This window comes from Engraulis encrasicolus, chromosome 22, assembly GCF_034702125.1.
Source record: "Engraulis encrasicolus isolate BLACKSEA-1 chromosome 22, IST_EnEncr_1.0, whole genome shotgun sequence".
In the NCBI taxonomy this organism is placed as follows: domain Eukaryota; kingdom Metazoa; phylum Chordata; class Actinopteri; order Clupeiformes; family Engraulidae; genus Engraulis; species Engraulis encrasicolus.
The window spans coordinates 50063944-50081660 of NC_085878.1; the positions used below are offsets into that span (position 1 = coordinate 50063944).

General features: G+C 42.8%; 1 protein-coding gene across 1 annotated transcript in view; it reads right to left on the reverse strand.

The window, feature by feature from the left end:
* Positions 1-17717, reverse strand: part of si:dkey-237h12.3 (teneurin-3) — a 215683-nt gene that overhangs the window by 39268 nt on the left and 158698 nt on the right. The window contains exons 18-20 of the mRNA XM_063188595.1: positions 10743-11004; positions 5865-6132; positions 4413-4556 (exon numbers count right to left, since the gene is read on the reverse strand). Coding sequence (XP_063044665.1) covers positions 4413-4556; positions 5865-6132; positions 10743-11004 — 674 coding nt within the window. The remainder of the gene's footprint in view (positions 1-4412; positions 4557-5864; positions 6133-10742; positions 11005-17717) is intronic.

Below are 17717 nucleotides of genomic sequence, written 5' to 3' on the forward strand. Positions count from 1 at the left end.
GTGGGCACCGTGCGGTTGCCCACTACCCCGTTCCGTGACATGCAAACCGTACGGTCTCAGTTTGCAACGCAAACCGTACCATGCCTAGTATGTATGTGTGTGTGTGTGTATGTGCGCGCGCGCCAATGTGTGGAAAAGTTCCTTCACAAGATGCAAGATAAGAAACAAAGACAAAGGAAGAGAGGAGAGAGAGAGAGAGAGAGAGAGAGAGAGAGAGAGAGAGAGAGAGAGAGAGAGAGAGAGAGAGAGAGAGAGAGAGAGAGAGAGAGAGACGTTATAGGTTTCCATTCTCGCTTTCTCTCTCTGATCTTTTTGTGGGAAAGTCTTGACAGATTTGGTTCAGATAAACAACACTCTGTCTTCAATGTTTAATGACAGAGGCAGTTTCTGAACACCGTTCTAGAAATAAACAATGGAAACTCCTCTCGGCAGCTGTTGACTTTCTATTTCTTATGTTAGGTAAGGCTCACCTCCAGTGAGAATGTAAAAATGCATTTCCTTGTTCAAGAGTTTGCTATACTATACAGGACATGGCCATGCATGTACTGAAGCAGCATGTCTCCTTATACTACTCATCTCTATCTGAGATTGTGTTTGTTATTTGGATTGTATGTCATGAGAAATTAATTTTGTCTATTGAAGAAAAGTGTTTTTGTGTAGAAGATTGGTTTTCAGATAACCCTGGGGTGGTGCAATGGTTGGAAATGACGCAGCCACAGCCTAAAAACAGAGTTTATTTTGAGTTTATCTTTGTACCACATAAACTGTGGCATGTGTGGGATGGGACAGTTCCCTGCAACTTCATTAATCAACTTCAATGCAATTCAATGCTCTTCATCTTTTCAATGTTAATTGAAATAGTTTTATAAGATGGACTGTTGGGATTTTCAGGACAGGTGCCAGGCCAAATGGTTCGTTTGCAGATAAAATAACACACCTGGGGCCTCATTTACAAAGCTTGTTTAAGCACAAAAAAGTAACTTTTTAAGTAAATGAGTAACTAAGTAGTAAGGAACTTTTAACGCAAATGTTCAGATGTACTAAACTAACTTAATGTGAAAAATGCACATGTGCTAAATTTCATGTGAATCGGATGTACCATGTGAATAAGCATGAAAAGCTGTTAATGTATGGACCGATACTGAAAACTGTGGTGCAAATGTATCTTTCCAGATTTTCACATTCAGTACGCAAAGATTCAGTAGGAGGGTAGTCTTAGTACACGAGGAAAATTAAAGTCAAACGGAAATTTAACACAATCATCAGAGACATACAGGACAAACATTTGGGTTGCCTGTTTCTTGGATGGTAAAGTAAGTGCTATCACACACCACAATGCACTACAGTTTCAGCTATACACTATAGCAAGCTTGGGGTATAATCAAAACGTGTCCAAATGTATCCATGCTCAGCCCGAAACAGTTAGAAAACATGTACACAGAGTATTCCTTTCAGACCAAAGATAGGCGTCAGCATGGTGCATGGATGGGCTCACGAGCAGGAGCCCGGACAAATGTGAAAGCGAAGTGAAAGTGAAAGTGAAAAGTGAAAGCCCATTGGGAAACTCCAACTCCCATTGTCATTGTGACACAGCACTCCACAGCACACAAGTAAACACTGCACACAACGAAATTGCATTTATGCCTCACCCGTGCAAGGGGGCAGCCCTCAGTGGCGCCCCATGGGGAGCAGTGCGGTGGGACGGTACCATGCTCAGGGTACCTCAGTCATTGAGGAGGATGGGGGAGAGCACTGGTTGATTACTCCCCCCACCAACCCGGCAGGTCGGGAGTCGAACCAGCAACCTCTGGGATGCAAGTCTGACGCCCTAACCGCTCACCCATGACTGCCTGTGTGCGGTGGAACTTGAAAACTCAAGTCTATTTTCTGCGCAGGTGTGCTGTGAGTAGTCCCATTGGAATGTATGGGCTGGGAAGGCTGGGACTGGATGCTGACGCCCGTGGGTAGAATGCACATGCAGACTGTCCAGTGTGAAAAGGGCAACTGAAAAGCCCATGAACCTCTCGTGCTGGCGCTGCCCCCGTTGCCGTACCTGCACACCCAAACCTTGTATGTGAATGAGCCGCGAGGGTGCTTAAAAAGAATGGGCAGGAAGTGAATGAAGTGATCAAAGTTCAAAGTTCAAAGTACTTTATTTGCCATTTGTGCATAAACTAGTAGTCCAAGCACATAGGAACTCTTGTGCAGGCCCTCTGAGTCAATAAATAGAATTAAATAGAAAAAATAGGAAGACAAAATACATGAAAAAGTGATAAAAATCAAAGAGATCAAAAGAATAATAAAAAAAAAGGTGGATCAAATGTTCTTTTTTGCCATCAGTCTCACTGTTGCTGGGAAGAAACTGTTGAAAAACCTTGCTTTTCTGGTAGGAATGCTATCCGCTGTGTCTCAGTTTGCATTGATGAAGTGAGGAAGTGAGAGAGGAGAAGGGCTGAGACTGGAGATGAAAGGATCTAAAGGTTTTGCTATCACCTGGCCCTGAGTATGAAGAGATGAGGAGCTTAACACTTCACACTGAGGAAGAGAGAAGAGATGTAGAGGTAGAGGTAGGGAGGAGGAGAGGGAGAGGGATATGAAGCAAGAAGAGAGAAGAGAGGGAGAGACTCCAAGACTCTAAGTTCCAAATATGCATACAACACACAAACGCACGCACGCATGCACGCACGCACGCACGCACGCACGCACGCACGTACGCACGCACGCACGCACGCACGCACGCACGCACGCACACACACACACACACACACACACACACACACACACACAATTATAGAAAAGATGTAGTGGTAGTTGACCGAAGTGGTTCAGGTATTTGAACTGTTGATGGTTGTATCAGTTGGCGCAGGTGTATAATGTTGGTGAACTCCATTGAGACGTTTCCCAGGGGGCCCTTGCTCAGGTTAGATTGCAGTAGAGTCGAGAGGCCATCTTGCTGACTCATCTCTGAGTGCTCAAGGGGAGCAAATAGGGATGTGGAAATGGCTTGTTTGACTCCACTCGTGTGTGGTAACGACAAACCAACCACCAAAGCCCTGAAGTGAGGAATAAAATAAGTACAGAGAATCTGCACAACTGCATTAATGTGCTAAGGACTTATTCCGCCATTAATTTGACCGATCGCCCCCCTCAAGGTTTTCCTCTATTATCTATGGCTGGGAGGCTGCGAGTCATACTTCATGTTCAGTCAATTGGGCGGTGTGATAGCTTAGTCTGATGGGAAACAGCCAGTTGCCCTTCCCCTTGCTACTGATATGACTGATAACACAAGGGCCCCCACACTAATGCACTTCAACATCCAGCCCTCCGCTCTATTCACTGGTGTCGGAAATGTACTTTTACATAATGTATTACATTCATAGATTGCAATATCATAGTTGGCAAAATGACATGTGGCAAGGTGTTCATCCACTTGGTAACATATGTCGCCATTTTCAACATATTTCACCTGTGACATTTTATCTCTAACATTGAGTGTGATATTGAATCACTGCCAAACGCAAATGCCGATTTCGGTTCTCATACATCCTCTTCCTGAAAGGACAGTTCCAATTTGAGCTTTCTTTCTGCTGTGTAAGCAACAATGTCAGTATAATACATCTCAAATATTAAGGGGCATCACTTAAAAAGGGAGAGGAGCGTACCGTCAGACCGTTGTCACCTAGTGCCTCTGCTCAATTTCATATTGGAGATAACACATACTGCGCCAAAAAGCAGGAAGTGCAGCTGACCAGTCTGCAATCACGTTACGTCAGCTGACGTCCAGGTAGGGTGTTGCAGGTAATACATTAAGACAAGGTCCCTATTATATAGTTATATGCACTGTAGAGGCAGCCATGGCTCAGTGGTTAGAGTACTGTCCTTTAGATCAGATCGTTGCAGGTTCTAATCCCACCCTTACTAGAACCTTCATCCATGGCTGAATTGCCCTTGATGAACATGCATAATACACATCATAACAACATTGCTGTGACCAATACCCTGAACCTAAATAAGTGTAAGTTGCTTTGGATACAGGCGTCAGCTAAGTGTAATATAATATAGTTGCTGTTACTGCGCTCCCTTCTTGCCAATGCCAGATAATTCATTCAAACGTTTCAGCCTATTGCCCTCTGAACAAGTAAGCCTCCTGTAACCAGCACCTTAAAAGAAACCCTGATGTCCGTTTGTCTCCTCTAAAAATGTGTTTGCTGTCACCAGAATGGCAATGACCAAGCTGACGTACTTTACAGTGGAGTAATCTTATTTCCCCACAGGGATCAATAAAGTTACTCTACTCTCTATACTACATTACTACAAATTCTGTGTGATATCACAGTTGTGTAGTAGCACTATAGTAGCATGATACAATACGACACAACACGATAGTGATTTTCCAGAGAAAAGCATCTTACCGTTGCCTATGTCCAGAACGTGATGTTTGTCCAGGGTCCAGCCTCCCATGTGGGAGGGGTGCAGCTGGTATCCCTGCAGACTGATGGCTCTCTTCTCCCACAGCACCAGGCCCAGACACGCCTCATACTCGAAGCCCACCGACACTGCAGAGCAAAGTGCCATGCAAACACTGATTAATATATCAGAAAAATACTGTGTGATGGGGACAACATACAAGAGAGAGAGATGGGGGAGGGGGGGTGGTAGTGTGAGTAGCACAGAGTGAGAGAGAGAGGGAGCCTGGGTCCATTGCGTGTGTGTGCACCCTATCCGGCTGAGCAATGAGTGGATGTCCCTATTTCCAGCGCAGAGATCTGTAAATAGCACAGGGCAGCACCCTGTCTGTCATCACTCACAGATGTACAGTACATCAGAAAACTCATCAAACAGTTTGATATTACTGATGTTGTTTGATGTCTGTTAGGCATTGCGTTGATCTACAAAACTCTACCTTTTCCTTAATAATGGTAAGCTAGAGTACACATCTATGTCTGCACGTTAGAGAGAGAGAGAGAGAGAGAGAGAGAGAGAGAGAGAGAGAGAGAGAGAGAGAGAGAGAGAGAGAGAGAGAGAGAGAGAGAGAGGCCATAGCGAAATGTTATTGTATTTCAATAATGACTTAATCATAAATCATGATGTAACTTTGATTTTACTGTTCCTTTTTACTGGTTGATTTCAATAGCCAGTTTCCGTTCTAATCTAAAATACTGTGCATATATTTCACAAGTTTTCCCTTGTAAAACAACTTTTTAAAGATAACTTTATCAAGAGATCACTTCAAAGTTATTATAATGGAAAAAACAAACATAAACAAATAATCTACAAAAGTGAACAGCTGTTTCTGTTGGTTTGTTTGCTAGTCTTTTATTTCCTCTCCTTTTTTCCTATCCTTTTATCTTCAAACAGCTCGGCTCACCAGCCAAGATCTCCGTCCAATCCTGTGGGTGCTGCAGGCTGCCTTTTGGCAGCGACTGTAAAGAGTCTTTTCCAGAAGGAGGATAAGTACGATGCGACCGGTTGGCTCTGTCAACAACCAGTGTGCCAGTTTATGATGTTTACAGCTTCCTGTTTCTTTTTTCCCCCCAAATAATAATCCATATCTCACCAATGCGAATCAATACAGTTTAACACAATTGCATAATGTATTCAAGTAGAGCTCCCAGCTACTGTATTTAATTAAATTAATAACATCGAAATTCTTCAATAACAGAGTTTGGCAGAACATGCACACTACACATTAACACTGTGCATAACTGTGCATATGGCAGAACAGTTTTTATTTATGCTATTATGCTGTGTGTGTGTGTGCATGCGTGTGCCAGCGTGTGATGCATGTGTATATATGCATGTGTTTGTGTGTACATCTATGATATTATCAAACACACAGGGCAAGCTAGCAGACACTCACTCACCTACAGCTTTGCCCAGGCCATACACCTTCTGGCCATAGGCATCGGTCCTGTCCCAGAGCAGCGTGTAAGAGAGATGGGGCGATGCGGGGAACCACTTGTGGAGCATCCGGCCCTCCACAGACAGGATGAGGTGCACCTTGGACAGGCCGAAGGGCACCACCGCTTGGGTCAAGGTCACCTTGAGTGTGGGCCTGTAGCCAGCTGTGCGAGAGCTCACATACACCAGCTTCAACTCGCTGCCCATGATGGGTGTCTGTTCATGCAGGACCTGAAGGGTGTTGAATACAAATAAAAACACAGAGTCAACTCACAGTGTGTGTGTGTGTGTGTGTGTGTGTGTGTGTGTGTGTGTGTGTGTGTGTGTGTGTGTGTGTGTGTGTGTGTGTGTGTGTGTGTGTGTGTGTGTGTGTGTGTGTGTGTGTAGGTGGGGTTGGGGTTGGGGTTGGGGTTGAGGGTTGGTGGATAGTCTCCACTTCTGGTTTTGATATCGGCATTTCCTATGCATGATTTCAATATTGGTACAGTTTGAAAAAACTCCTGCATAAGATCTAATAACTGACAAATGGGCCATTTCCTATGCATCTGCCTGCAGAAAAAAGTTTAATGTTGGTTAAATGTAACAGTACATTGATAAAAAATACCCTCCCCCTCTGTTTTTTTTTTTTTAANTTACACCCTGCATGTAAGGCACAAACATAGCTAACCTACATAACTTCAGATCACCCCCCAGATGTTTGTTGGGATTCGGGTCTGGACTTTGGCTGGGCCATTCCAAAACCTCAATCTTGTTCTGGTGAAGCCATTCTTTTGTTGATTTGTTGTGCGCTTTTTTACTAAATTAATTCCACCAAGATTTAACTTTTTGAAGATATTTCTAAAATGCATGTTTGGTGCAAAAATCCACTAGACATCAGCTAAATAACACCATACTTAAACTAAAGCATGGTGGTGGCAGCATAATGCTGTGGGGCTGTTTTTCTTCAGCTGGAACTGGGGCCTCGTTAGGGAGGGTAGTCTCTCCCAGAGTCCAGACCTGAATCCCATCGACCATCTGTGGGGTGATCTGAAGAGGGCTGTGCACAGGAAATGCCCTCGCAATCTGTCATGTTTTGTAGTGGTTTTGCAAAAAAGACTGGACAAATATTGCCACATTAAAATGTGCCATGCTGATAGACTGCTAACTAAAAGACTTATGCCGTGTACAGACAAGAGCGAACAGAGCGAATGGATCGACGGAGGTCATTATTTCTCTATGGAGGGCACGCGACCAGCACTACCAAAGCGAATTCACCAGGGGCGAAGCTTCCTGAGTGTCCAGAGCGAATTTTAACGATTAAACTAAATCTAATCGTAGGCGAATTCGCTATGACGCGGTTCGGTGAAAACCAATTGGAATGTTCATATCAACGAATGTCCCAGCCTGTCAAGCCAGAGCTGTTATGCGATTAGCTGAATCAAACATGTCAATGCTGCGTCTTGAGCTAATACAGCGAATTCAAGGCGAAACTTCTTCTGCTACCCACGCTACCAGGCAGCGTAGTTCGCTCTTGGTCTGGACGAGGCATTAGAGTTGAAATAAAAGCCAAAGGTGCTTCAACAAAGAATTAGTTTAAGGGTGTGCATATGCATGCATCCATTAATTACCTCCGCCAAGGAGGTTACTGCATGTGATTGTCCAATTTGTGTGTCCATTCATACGTTTGTGCGTTTGTTCGTACGTTTGTGCGTTTGTTCACGGTGCGCGTCTTTCTGTCCACCAGAGGGCGCAGGTGCATGTGCTCTCTGAGCACATTTCTATTTTTTATTTTATTTTACTTTGTTTTATATTTTTTTTCCTTTAAAGCCTTAAAGGTCCACTCTAATAGAAAACAATTCTTACATGTTATGTGCACCATTATTCAAAACCCATAAACCTGAATCATTAATTAAGTAAAAAATAATTTTGGTTTATAATTTTATAGGTTTTAGTTAATTTACAAAATACACATTTCTGATTGGATATCACATATGTGACGTCACAAGCCGAATATCGTTTTTTTTACAAGAATTAAAACAAGAAATTTTTTTTAATGCCTCAACGCTGTTTTATATGGCATTGTAGGCCTACTGTGGGTACCTGTAGTTGTTGTGCCTACATGTTGGCAAACCACTAGGTGGCACCGTTACCTCATATTTCAGAGCCATGGGGAGTGTTGTTTACTCTGAGAAGAGGCTACACAGCTGAGCTAGCAAGCCAAAGTGCGACTCGAGATGAGTTGCAGACATGACGCTGTCCTGACTGACTATAAAGTTTGAAAATGTACTTCCGAGTCTACATTACAACTTAGTTCTTACAGATTTGATCACTTTTCAAACACAGTATGTTGATGTAATTTGTAAAGACCGCGATTGTTGTCCTGGCCATTGCAAAAACAACACAGTAGCAGCTGGAGAAATGACAAGGCTAACAATGTGAAACGATAGCAGCACGAAGACATGGGATTGACGGCAGGCAAGAATGGGGTGTTCGATCGTTGAAATTATAATTCATAGGAGCCCTGACAGATACTGTATTTGGAAACGGATCGTGAGACTGCTAATGGTGCTCGCCTGGGTCTCAGTCAACACATCGGTGAGTAGGACTAGCTAGCCTGCTAGCTTCGTCGACCTACTGTGCTTTCAGGGTTGGGTGGGTGGAATAGCTGTAAATATGATACAGTATGTAACAGATGAAACACTTTCCGTAACTTTGGCTCCCTTGATTGACCGTTCAGCTACCGTATACCGGTGTGAACATATATTGTAAGTGTGTCAGATACATAATCTCTGTGTGACATGTTCTACTCTTTTGGTGCTACTGGCTATTCCAGACTGTTTAGAAACCCCATGTTGCTACTACGTGTCTTTTGAGGTCAAGCTTACAATGTAACGGTGTTAGATATTCACCCCAACAGCGAAAATGTCGGGGGGCAGATTTGGTATCAGAGCTATTTGTTTCACTCCATGTCTGTGGACGGTGTCCTATATTTTATACAGTGGTGTTGTGCTTGGAAGTTTGCTTGGTAGTGTGGAGACGTGGGGAAAGCTAATAAGCTCGCCTTGTAGTTGCAGAACTCGTGCTGTTAGACTTTCTAATTAATTGAAATCGAAAACATTTCTTTGCAAACTGTTCGCCGTCTTGGATAATGAACACCATGCACTCTATAACGCAAAGAGATAGTATATTTGAACTATAACATCACTATCGTATCCGCACTCAAATTTCACAGCTCCCACAGTGTGCACAGATCCAGTTAGCCAAGGCGCTGCTAATGACCCGGTGTGCGTTCCATTCCCCGCACTGTGCACTGTGTACTGAGATGCAGTGCACTTCCCACCCTCAGCTTAACGGCAAATAAGTGCAGATATTTTGGCTGACACAAGTGCGTGGATTGAGACGTGATTTTTCATCTTTTGACATCAATTCCGGCTCGTTTTTGTTTTTGGGGGGCGGGACTAAGAGTGTTGAAAAACGGTTAAAACAACGTTTACAAACAGTCCTTACTACTGAACAAAACAACTTCTGTACATTTGATTTCTGTTTCTGGACACATGAAAACACGTTTGAAACCATGTAAACTTTTCTATTAGAGTGGACCTTTAAGTTTAAATGCATTGTACAGGTTATAGCTTATACTAAAAGTGGATTTTTTCTTTCTTGCTGTCAATTTTACAACACGAAAACCTGGCATTTGGTGTTTTTATATCCACTCTATGTAAAAGGGTAACATCACTGCTTGTATCTAATGTCATACATCGCGAGCACACAGCCAGATGTCGTGCCACATTCTGAGGAATGTTGAGCTGGCCAGTGAGACTGCCATCTGGATTTGGCACAGTGTGACATCATCACTTATAGACCAATTAGCAGGGGGACAGAAGCCAGAGCTGTGTGGGTTGCCAACTTGCAGTGAGGAAAGATCCATCACTGGGGAAGAAAAAAGTCCTTGTTGAACAAGGATGTCACACATAGGAATTGTTTAACAAAGAAAAGTAAAATAAATTGTTGAGGACTGATGGATAAAAGAGTTGCTTTAAACTGAAGGAAAAGGGATGTGTTTTTCAGAGAGCAGCATGTGTCCTTCGAAAGGTCAGTGAAGGGTGAGGATGTACCTTTTTGTTATGATAAGAAAATAAAGAGTGGTGCAGGAAATATGTGTGAGAGAGAAATATCTCAGGTATGGTATGGTATGTTGCATTAACACAATGTCCCAAAGTGACTTTAGGGCACAGAGTGTTGGTTACAATCTCTGAGGCAATGTGAATTTAGGTGCCTTGAGTCTGACTAAGCCAGCAAGCTGAATAAATGAATGAATGAATGAATGAATGAATGAATGAATGAATGGCAGCATAGTCATGGATCGATGACATCATGGACACTGGTCTTCAGAAAACTCCCAACCACATGTTTCAAACAAAAACATTCACTGCATGTCATAGTGCTACCATATTAAAAATAATGTATTTTAGTGCCTGCCTTTCCTTGCACATACAAATGGCAGTACTGTTGTGAATCAATGTCGTCACGAGCACTGCCCTTCAGAAAAAAAAATCTCCACATAGCCCGGATGTTTCAAACCAAAAACATTGACAACACATTGTTAGTGCTACAGTATTAGAATCAATTAATTAAAAAATATGCATTTAGTGTCTTAATTGCCCATACGAATGACATTTCATAAATATCACCCAATATCACCAAACCCAATATCTTCGAGAGTGCTCTATATGACACAAAACTACCATGGGTGAGTAGAACACAGCATATAACTCTGCAAATATCTTGCCCTTTCAGTGCACTGACGCAGTGCAGGTGGGAGGGAACAATGGGGTTACTCAGGGAACATTGAGGTTACTCACCTGAGTTTCAGGTACAATAGGGCTGGCCTCAGGGGTGGAGCTGAAGAGAGTGGAAAGGGGTGTGGCAGTCAGGCGAGGACGAGGTCGCTCAAATCCGCTGAGGTCACACTTGGGCGTCTCCTTGTCACCGTGGTGCAACACCAGGGGCTCCAGAACGTGGAACACATTCCAGGGAATCCAAACAGGAAGTAGCAGTGGGGTGAACGGAGCGCGGTCAAAGCTAAGCAGCACCACAGCCCCACCGTTCACTAATAAGTCAAATCTGGCAAACAAGATCACAGACAAATGGGGTTAGATAAGACTAAATTATATTAGATTAGATTCATTAGATTAGATATACTGTACCAGAGGGAAAATCCGTTATTCAAGAAGGTCTTCAAATCATACAGCAAGTACATACAAGTCAAACAGCCCCATAGTTTACTACCACATCAAATCTGGCAACCAGATCAGAGACACATTAATAAAGAGACATTCTACATCATGGTGCTTAAAGAAATTTCACTTTGACACAATGATTAGTGACCTTTTAACAACATACAAAGCGGATTCCAAAAAAGTTGGGACACCTGGTATTTTGTAAATAAAATCAAAATGCTTTCATTTTCAAAACATTAAATCTGTTATTAAGTAGAGCGTTGTGCAAAGACAACATATCAGTTGTTAAAGCCAAGCAGAATGATTGTTTTGGGGTAATTATGTGATAATTTAAAATTTCACCCTTGCAACAAATTCCAAAAAAGTTGGGACAGGGCCAATAAAATGCTTTTTATGTTGGATAAGACTAAACACAACACAAGGGAGGAAACTCTTGACTGATGGCATGATTTTATTTAAAAAATAGATATTTTGATGTGCGAGACATGATTTCAGCAGCTCAACTGATAGGTGTGTTCTTTGACTTGTTTACCTTCTTGTTATGCTTAATACGTGGCATATCCTCACTGCAAGAAAACAATGTTGTCACCTGTTTACTCTTATGATGGAACCACACTGTTGGAACATAGTAGAGATTGAAATTTGCCATCATTATGGGACAATATCTTAAGACTGCTCCAAAATATAATGCCTTGGTAGCTATGTATGCTGTTTAAAGTCTGAATATATCATTCAGTATTCATTTTAATGCTCTACATGAGTAAGAAAACCATAACCAAGGCACTGCACCCCCTTACCATCATATATGCAGTCTTTCAGACTGACCACTAAATCAAACTGAAGTATTAATTTTCTAAATAACCTGGAGGGTGCATGACTCTATGATTTTAAAAAAGAATGAAATATTTTCCATTCTGTAATCAGAGGACAGTTTCACATGTCACCTAGGTCCATATAGAATGAGCTTTGCCACTTGCAACTCTGTTTAATGTCAGCATCATGTGCCTTAATCAAGTGTTGTGTTTATGGTCATTTTTTCAACAGCTGTCATTGTTGGAGTGTCATAGTTGGCTTATTGACGATGGATATGTCATGATCTCATAACTCGTGCAATGATTTCACAGAACTCTACATTACAGAAATAGGCCTTATATGCCTGCAATTTTGATAATTCAATCTTTCTGTGTAATAGATCAGTAATTAGTCCCTCAAAATCTTCGCTTCTGAGTGCCACAGCCTTTCTGTGATGGTATTTTATCTGTGCATTCATGTTGGCAGTCAATATAGTTCCTTTCAAAATATTCCTCCTTGTGTTATTTTTAGAATTATTCAACTATTACAACATTTTTTGGCCCTGTCCCAACTTTTTTGAGATTTGTTGCATGGGTCAAATTTTAAATGACATATTTCCCTCAAAACAATGCTTTTGCCTCATTTTAACTGTTCCTATGTTGACCTTGTGCCATTGTTCATCTTATGCATGGATTGAATGTTTTGAAAATGCCAGCATTTTGATTTTATTCACAAAATACCAAGTGTCCCAACTTTTTTGGAATCCGCTTTGTATACACTGTATAACCGCTTAAATTTTCTTGTTCACTCATATAAAAATCATAATCACCACCAAGGGCGCCTGGAGCCGTACGGCCGTACGCACTGTGCGTACCTTCACCAGTGGAGGAAGTTTTTTTTTTTTGTTTTTTTTAAATAAATATTACGCCTATTGTGTCTTCTATGAATGTTGTGACAATGCAACATATTATATGAGAAGAAGCAGCATGAAGCAAATTAAAGAGCAGAGACTATGGTTGGGCACCATTAATTTACAAAGGCAGATAGCCTGCTTTTTGCTTCTGTGCGTAAAACTCGCGTGCTCCTGAAAAAAAGATATAGTAACAAGTTCTAGTTCCATCAGCGGAATTCTAACTTGAGCGGCTACCTCCAGTCAGACATAGCCCACAAATTTAAGTCTAGTTCTAGTTAGCAAAGACAGCTCTCCATTTCCCACTTGGAATAACACATAGCCTATGTCGTGGCGTCGCTGATGGCAGAAAAATCAAATAACCGAAGTTAATGTCTTGAAAGTGACAAGTTTCAATCGTAGCCAAAATCCAGTTGTCATGTGGGCTAGGAAGAAGGCATTGGATGGTAGCAGTACAGGTAGGCTAAGCTGTTTCATTCATCACTGAGCCCGCCGCGGCAAATGTTATAGGGTACTTTGCTTCTGATGTCATATTTAAAGTATTTTGGTTACCATTCTGTGTATTGTGGCTTTCTACAGAGACGGTTTTATGAGAGGTACGGAACTTTGCTTTGTAGCTTCGGACGGCAGCACTGACAGCTGGTTAGCTATGTGTGCTACGCAAATACATTATGTTCGGGAAAGCATTAGTTCTAAAGCAATTCTGCATGTTTTGATGACATGCAGTTTGGGTGTTTTCTAATGCTTATTGCGCACGTTTTCCTGTTTGCTGAAATGAACAGCATTCTGCGATTTGTGTTCGAGTGCGTCGGTGGTTCTCTTGTGCTCTGTCTCTATTGCGCATTTGTTATCAGCCTGGACTAACATTCAGTGCACTCCCCGGTGGGTTAACAGGCTGATGTAGTCGCTTTCTGCCTTTTCTTGCACAACGTGCCCGGGCTTTTTATGGTCCCAGCTCAGCCATTGTGACGTGAACTTCATTCATCATGCTGCAGCAGACACCTCTGCGCCTCTGCGCCAACTTTCTACCCGAGTCGAAAAGTATAACGCTTGAAAAGTTGTATCTAATAATATGGCGTCTGCCATAGCCTACTTGTTTCATCCCCATGCACGAGAGAGAACACAAGTGCATGCAGGCCTTCGTAGTAGCATAGTCGGGGAAGTCGCTGCAGTTCAATGTCGCAGTTAAAAAAAAAAAAAAAAATAGTAATAGTAAGCGTATGCATGGCTGCACCCAAAGAAGTGAAACGCCAATATAGCCAAAAAGTTTTCAAAACCGTATAGGCCTACACCTTGTCAACGTCAACAAGTTACCTTGTTTCCTAGCCTAAGCAATAAGAAAAACTGACGACTGATAAAGAAAACCACCCCAGACATACTGACTATACTCCAATCCTATGTTTTTTTTCTCCTCCGGTGTCATCGTCCGCTGTCATTTCTCCGGTGTTTTTTTTTTTTTTTGGAGGGGGGTGGGGGGGGGGGGGTGTTGGTGCGTACCTTACTGGTCAAGTCTGCAGGCGCCCCTGATCACCACACATGCTTGACACCATCTACAGCAAATTTGTTTATCTTGGTCTCAAGACAGATGAACAGACCAAGGATATGGATCACTGGAACCATGTTGTGTGGTCTGAAGAGACCAAGATAAACAAATTTGCTTTAGATGGTGTCAAGCATGTGTGGTGGTAAACAAGTGAGTTTTACAAAAAAAGTTTATCCTCTCGATAGTCAAGCATGGTAGTGGGACTGACATGGTTTGGGGATGCATGAATGCTGTCAACATTGGAAATCTGAATTACACCTAAAAGAAACATGCATGTCAACATACACTTTGACTACTGAAGCAGATCATGATACTCTCCATAGGATTTTGTTCAAATCTCACACCAATCTATTTAAGCCAGGTGCAGACTCAAAATGTAAAAGTTCAATGTAAAGAAAGGCAACGCACACTGATGACCTCCCTTTTAAACCCTTTTCATTTTGAGACAAATCAATCCAACACGGTCCCTTCTTTGCCGGATTTTAATCTGGGGTGTACTCACTTTTGTGGGCAATGTTCAAACATTAATGGTTGTATTTTTATTCTTTCTGAGTGAACAATAAATTTAAGTGGTTATATATGTTATTAAAAGGTCACTACTTAAAGAAACTCCCGCACACTGACCATTTTGCTGTTCTTTCTTTAATAAACGATGTTTCGGTACTAGACCTTCATCAGGCCAAGAGATTAAGATTAACATTAAAAGGTCACTAATCATTGTGTCAAAGTCAAATTTCTTTAATGCTCTCCCATGAAAAGATATACTCACAAATCTGCAAAAATGTGAGGGGTGTACTCACTTATGTGGCATACTGTATACTACTTATACATACACCACGACAGCCCTGCTGCTCAATAGCACATCAAATCTGGCAACCAGATCACAGGCACATTAGATAACTGTAGATTATATATACTTTAATCAATCCTTAAAAACATACATCAAACACTTTAACACTTCAAAGCTGAGCACCATCACTTCAAAGCTGAGGACCACCAGCACCAACACTGTTCCCCAACACAGTGTTTCCCAGCCAGGGGTACATGTACCACTAGGGGTACGTGAGCACACTACTATGTGGAAAATATCAATGATAACTATAGAGCATAATCATATTGGGATGCAGGAAGAGTGAGTATGAGTGAGGGGCTTCTCATGGTATGCCCAAAAGGCTTAGGGGGTACACAAGACAAGAAAGGTTGTGAGACACTGCCCTAACACTTCAACTCTGGCAAAGAGATCACCGACATATCATATTATAAAATGTTTTATATCATACATACACATCAAATCTGGAAACAAGATCACAGACGTCAGATGAACCATTTAAAATCTGACCCTAAACTGTCTTACAGAATACACACACACACACAGGCATGTAGGCACACACACACACACACACAGGCATGCAGGCACACACACACACACACACACACACACACACACACACACACACACACACACACACACACACACACACACACACACACACACACACACACACACACACACACACACACACAGAGACCACAAGAACAGCGGAAAAAGAGAGTTGAAAAGGCTTTTCCTCGTCTTTGAGTAGGGTGCCCAGTGATCTTCCCCACTGATATGGCAACCACTCAGAGGCGGGCAAGATGAAATAGCAAGGATGAGAGACTCTCAGACATTCAAATACTTTTGTTCTTTAAAACCACACTGACAGAATGTAGGTTTCGGTATTAAAATTAAATAAATCAGTACAAAAAGTGGGTTGGAGCTCTTAAAATTTTTAAAATACCGTATATACTATTTTCTCCCCTCACATTTTGTGCGGCGCTGCCTTAATTGGCGTGCTATATGCAGAGAGGGGCTATGCACTGGATTGGAAATGAAGGGCGAGTCTTTGAAGTGCTGCTCCATATATTCCACAACAGTGAACTCCAGCTCCCAGAGGCTGCTGTGCTGCGCAGGCCCTGCGCATGGTGGCAGACTCACACGCATGCACAGAGACACAGACATACACACCCGCGCGCACACACCCGCGGTCACGCAGAGATGCGCGCGCACACACACAGAGACACACGCACGCACACACATGCACGCACGCACGCACGCACGCACGCACGCACGCACGCACGCACGCACGCACGCACGCACGCACGCACGCACGCACACACACACACACACACACACACACACACACACACACACACACACACATCCTGCAATGTCTCTGCTGACCCGAGAGCATGTCCACTGTCCAACCTGGGCATCTGTGACACTTGGTTGCAGTCGAGTAGACTTTGAAGCTGTCCTACACACACGCTCACACACACACGCTCTCACACACACACACACACACACACACACACACACACACACACACACACACACACACACACACACACACACACACACACACACACACAGGCATGGGCACGAACACAGCACACTGCACACAGACACGAACACAGCACACAGCACACAGCACACAGACCGCTGTGCCTTTTGTAAGTTCCACTTGTCCAGTCTTTGATGTTGCGATGTGACTGCTGCCACACAGGACACTGACATGGACATGCTTGCGCAACCAACCAACCAACCAACCAACCAACCAACCAGCCAGGCACACACACACACACGCACGCACGCACGCACGCACACACACAAGCACGCACGCACGCACACACACACACACACACACACACACAGTGAGAAAAGAACACTTTCTACTCTCTTAAATAAACAGCGGACCATCCTCCTGTCATGAATATATTCGCATATATGCATGTGCACTTCACAGGTTTTTACATCCAAAACACCCACTAGAACGTGTCCTTGCATCTATCATGCACATAGAGTACACCCACTCACCTACACCCACCCACCCACATGCACACATACACACACCAACACACACATACACATCCTTTTAGAAATAAAAATAAACTAGAAATGGTGTGGTGTTTAATCAAAAAGCCACTGGATCCTGTGATTGTGACAGTGAAATTGACAAAGAGCACCCGGAATTTCCTGTTTTATCTAAGCTCTTTTTTCCTCTTCTGTGTCCTCCTTTCCCCTACTCTGTCTCCCTATGCACTCTGAACTCTCCACCATCATGTTCAGTTTGCATCGCCCTCCCACTATCAGCCCACATCACAACTCCTGATGTTGATTTCTCTTTCCTTCTGTTCTCTTGTTTTTCTCCCTAATGCCCTCTTCTAGCTTGTCTTGAACCCCCTCCCCCCCAAACACACACACACACACAAACCATTGCCTTAATATTAATGTTGCTCCCCATAATGATACGAGGCTTATTCGGAGTGGAGAAGCAAACCAGTGGACATCATGTATCGTAATTTGCAAATAACA